The sequence below is a fragment of the Frankliniella occidentalis genome, unplaced genomic scaffold, assembly GCF_000697945.3.
Source record: "Frankliniella occidentalis isolate FOCC.00 unplaced genomic scaffold, Focc_3.1 Scaffold5034, whole genome shotgun sequence".
NCBI classification, from domain to species: domain Eukaryota; kingdom Metazoa; phylum Arthropoda; class Insecta; order Thysanoptera; family Thripidae; genus Frankliniella; species Frankliniella occidentalis.
In genome coordinates this window covers 1-1,673 of record NW_026272076.1, presented here as the reverse complement: position 1 = coordinate 1,673, position 1,673 = coordinate 1, and the positions used below count along the sequence as shown (strand labels likewise).

General features: G+C 62.8%; 1 protein-coding gene across 1 annotated transcript; it reads left to right on the top strand.

The window, feature by feature from the left end:
• The first annotated feature begins 15 nt into the window (after window positions 1-15).
• On the top strand, window positions 16-1,661 carry LOC127752195 (uncharacterized). The gene is made up of 2 exons (XM_052276919.1): window positions 16-153; window positions 248-1,661. The coding sequence occupies exons 1-2, from the start codon at window positions 70-72 to the stop codon at window positions 1,622-1,624; spliced, it is 1,461 nt and encodes a 486-aa protein (XP_052132879.1). The 5' UTR covers window positions 16-69; the 3' UTR covers window positions 1,625-1,661.
• The last annotated feature ends 12 nt before the right edge of the window (window positions 1,662-1,673 follow it).

Genomic DNA, 1,673 nt, shown 5'->3' with positions numbered 1-1,673 from the left:
TCAGTCTAAAGTACGCATCCCTTTAGGTTTCCAGTTGCTGGCAGAGTGTCTTCCCAGCCCTTGCAGAGCATGGAGCTGATCCCGGACGATGTCGTAGAGGTGACGGTGTGCAGCGAAGAGCCGACGCCTGTTTCGGAGTGGTTCGAGTCGCCGGTAAGCCCACGACTCACATTGTTGGCACTTAGCCACATTGTTGTTTCCTGCAATGCTGACTGAAACACCCCGATTTTGATTTTTGGCCCACTAGATCATGGAGGACATGCCGGACGATGTTCTACTGGCGGTGCTGCAGTACGTGGACGTGGAGGACCTCTTCGCCTGCCGCCTCGTGTGCAAGAAGCTCGGTGCCCTGGCGCTGCACCCGGACGTGTGGCGACATCGCCAACTGGTCGCCGCGAAGGCCGGGCTCGAGGACGCTGGTCAGGAAACCCCTGTGCTGCGCCTGGCGCCGTGCCTGAGGGAGGTGTGCGTCGACTTCCCGTTGGACAACCTGCTATTCGCCACGACCAGGTGCGCGGTGGCGAACATGACCCTGGAGGTGTGGTCCGACCCCTCCCTGCAGGCCGCGCTTGTCCTCCGCAACCAGGAGGCGCTCGGTCGACTGAAAAAAGCCGAGCTGGTCTTCTGTCCAATGGAGCCGATTCTCAACGACATCCCCTGGCAGCCGATGCTCAGCGCGCCCGGTCAGATTCCCTGGCTGGTGTTTTGGACGGCCGCGACCTGCGGCCTGAAGACGCTCGTGATCAACATGTTCCCCCCCAGCGTCCCCGCCGACGCCAGCCTCTTCCGCAACAGCGTCGTGCCCTGTTCGACCCTGACCGAGTTCCAGTGCGAGGTCAGCAAGAAGTCGGAGCCCTTCGTCAACTTTGTCCTGGCCGGGCACGCCGCCACCCTGGAGGAGGTTGGCCTCGCCGGCGCCGGCCTGCCCTCCAGCTCGACGTTGACCGCGACGCTGCTGGCCGCAGCGCCCAACCTCGCTCGCCTGCAGTGCGCCCTGCTGCCCGGGTTAGAGGCACTGGCAGAGAGTGCGTCGCTTCGTGAAGTCTGCCTTGTGGTCACGTCAGCCTCCGACCTCAAGTTCTTGGGGCCTCGCGCGTCAGGCCTGAAGCCCGCGGTCCCGGCGGCCGCGGCGTTCCTGCGGCGCGCCGATCAGCTCCACAAGGTCGCCCTCCGGATCTTTGCGGCCGACGCCGGCCTGGCCCTGGTCGAGGCCCTTGCCTCTTGCGAGCGGTCCCAAGTCAAGACGCTGGCCCTGGACCTGTGTAAGGACGGTTCGTTCTCGTGGCTGCAGAAGCTGTTGGAGCCGCTCATAGCGCTGCTCGCGCTGCGGTGCCTCAAAGTGCAGGTGTCCGCCTGGCAGAAGGGCGACAAGGGAGACAAGCCGCTGCCGTGCCACCACGCCTGGCTGCACACTGCCCCCGTCAAGAGGCTCATGGCGGCCAACCGACGGCTGCGGCTGGTCGTGTGCGGCTTCCAGGGCGACACCAAGCCCAAGTACTGCTCCGGCGACGAACCCTGCGACGTGTGCTTGTTGGGTTGTGGGACATCGATGCCGTCAGAATGTACAAAACTCTTGGCCCGGGTAGGAAAAGTCGTTGGTGACAGTCATCTTGATGGTGAATAAAACCTGTGTTCTAAATTAATTGTTTTTGTACTCAGATTTTTCTTTTCTC

Bases quoted from the DNA above. Each gene is read 5' to 3' on its own strand.
- LOC127752195 (XM_052276919.1), top strand. From the start codon at position 70: ATGGAGCTGATCCCGGACGATGTCGTAGAGGTGACGGTGTGCAGCGAA. The intron at 154-247 runs GTAAGCCCACGA...TTGGCCCACTAG, and splicing joins CGGAGTGGTTCGAGTCGCCG to ATCATGGAGGACATGCCGGA.